Source organism: Lontra canadensis, unplaced genomic scaffold (genome assembly GCF_010015895.1).
Source record: "Lontra canadensis isolate GAN:19392208 unplaced genomic scaffold, GSC_riverotter_1.0 scaffold14, whole genome shotgun sequence".
NCBI lineage: Eukaryota > Metazoa > Chordata > Mammalia > Carnivora > Mustelidae > Lontra > Lontra canadensis.
The window spans coordinates 84,089-85,154 of NW_022631008.1; the positions used below are offsets into that span (position 1 = coordinate 84,089).

The 1,066-nt window shown below is 46.1% G+C and overlaps 1 protein-coding gene across 1 annotated transcript; it reads left to right on the forward strand.

The window, feature by feature from the left end:
• The first annotated feature begins 277 nt into the window (after window positions 1–277).
• LOC116868196 (40S ribosomal protein S17-like) lies at window positions 278–679 on the forward strand. The gene has a single exon (XM_032858361.1). The coding sequence runs from the start codon at window positions 278–280 to the stop codon at window positions 677–679; it is 402 nt and encodes a 133-aa protein (XP_032714252.1).
• The last annotated feature ends 387 nt before the right edge of the window (window positions 680–1,066 follow it).

Here is a 1,066-nt window from a genome sequence, read left to right on the forward strand (position 1 = left end):
AAGTGAAACCATACTGACTGAGTTATTTGAGCTGATCTCCAAATTCAAGTCATATGAAGCTATTTTTTTCCTTTTTTTAAGTTTTTATTTATTTGAGAGAGCGAGCACGGGAGGGTGAAGCGCAGAGGTAGAAGCAGACTCCCCACTGAGTAAGGAGCTCAATGCGGGACTCCATCCCAGGACTCCAGCATCATGACCTGAGTGGAAGACAGAGGCTTAACTGACTGAGTCACCCAGGTGCCCTCATGTGGATCTCTTTTACTGGGGAGGCATCAATATGGGCTACTTTTGCAGCAAAACTATGAGGAAGGTGGTGCAGGTCATCACGGAGAAGTACTACAGTCGCCTGAGCAATGACTTCCACACCAACAACACTGTGTGTGGGGACATCGCCGTAATGCCCAGCAAGAAGCTCTGCAGCAAGATAGCAGGCTGGCTCATGCATCTGATGGGCTGGAATCAGAGAGGTCTGGTGAGAGGTATCTGCATCAAACTGCAGGAGGAGAGAGGAAGGAAAGATAATTATGTCCCTGAAGTCTCAGCCCTGGAGCAGGAGATCATCGCAGTGGATCCTGACGCGAAAGAACCATCAAAGCCCTTCTTTGGCATTCTGGACAAACTGCAGGTCTCTCAGCCTGCAACTGGGATGAATTTCAAAACACCACGTGGAGTTGTTTGAATCATTTGGCTGTGCTGTAATATCTTCCAGAAACCCTGGGGAAAAAAAAATTCATGTAGAGATTCCCCTGACTAAGGTTAATGAGATTATTTTCATGAGGAGTAGATTGGATATGTGTTTGTGTGTATGTCTGTGTGTATCTGTGTGACTGCTCAACAACAGAAATAACCTTAATATTTGCCTCCTCAAGGGAGGGACAAACATTCTAACTATTGTGAAAGTCCTTTTTTCCCCTTGTTGTCTATTTCTGTCCTGTAGTGAATTAGTTTTTATTACAATGTGGTCATTCCTTGTGCTGGAGGCATAAACTGGGAGGGCCACTGGACCTCTGAGGGGGATACCTTGTCTGTCTCCTGGCTGGGTAGTTGGGTTGTGCAACTCATGGAA

Bases quoted from the DNA above. Each gene is read 5' to 3' on its own strand.
- LOC116868196 (XM_032858361.1), top strand. From the start codon at position 278: ATGGGCTACTTTTGCAGCAAAACTATGAGGAAGGTGGTGCAGGTCATC.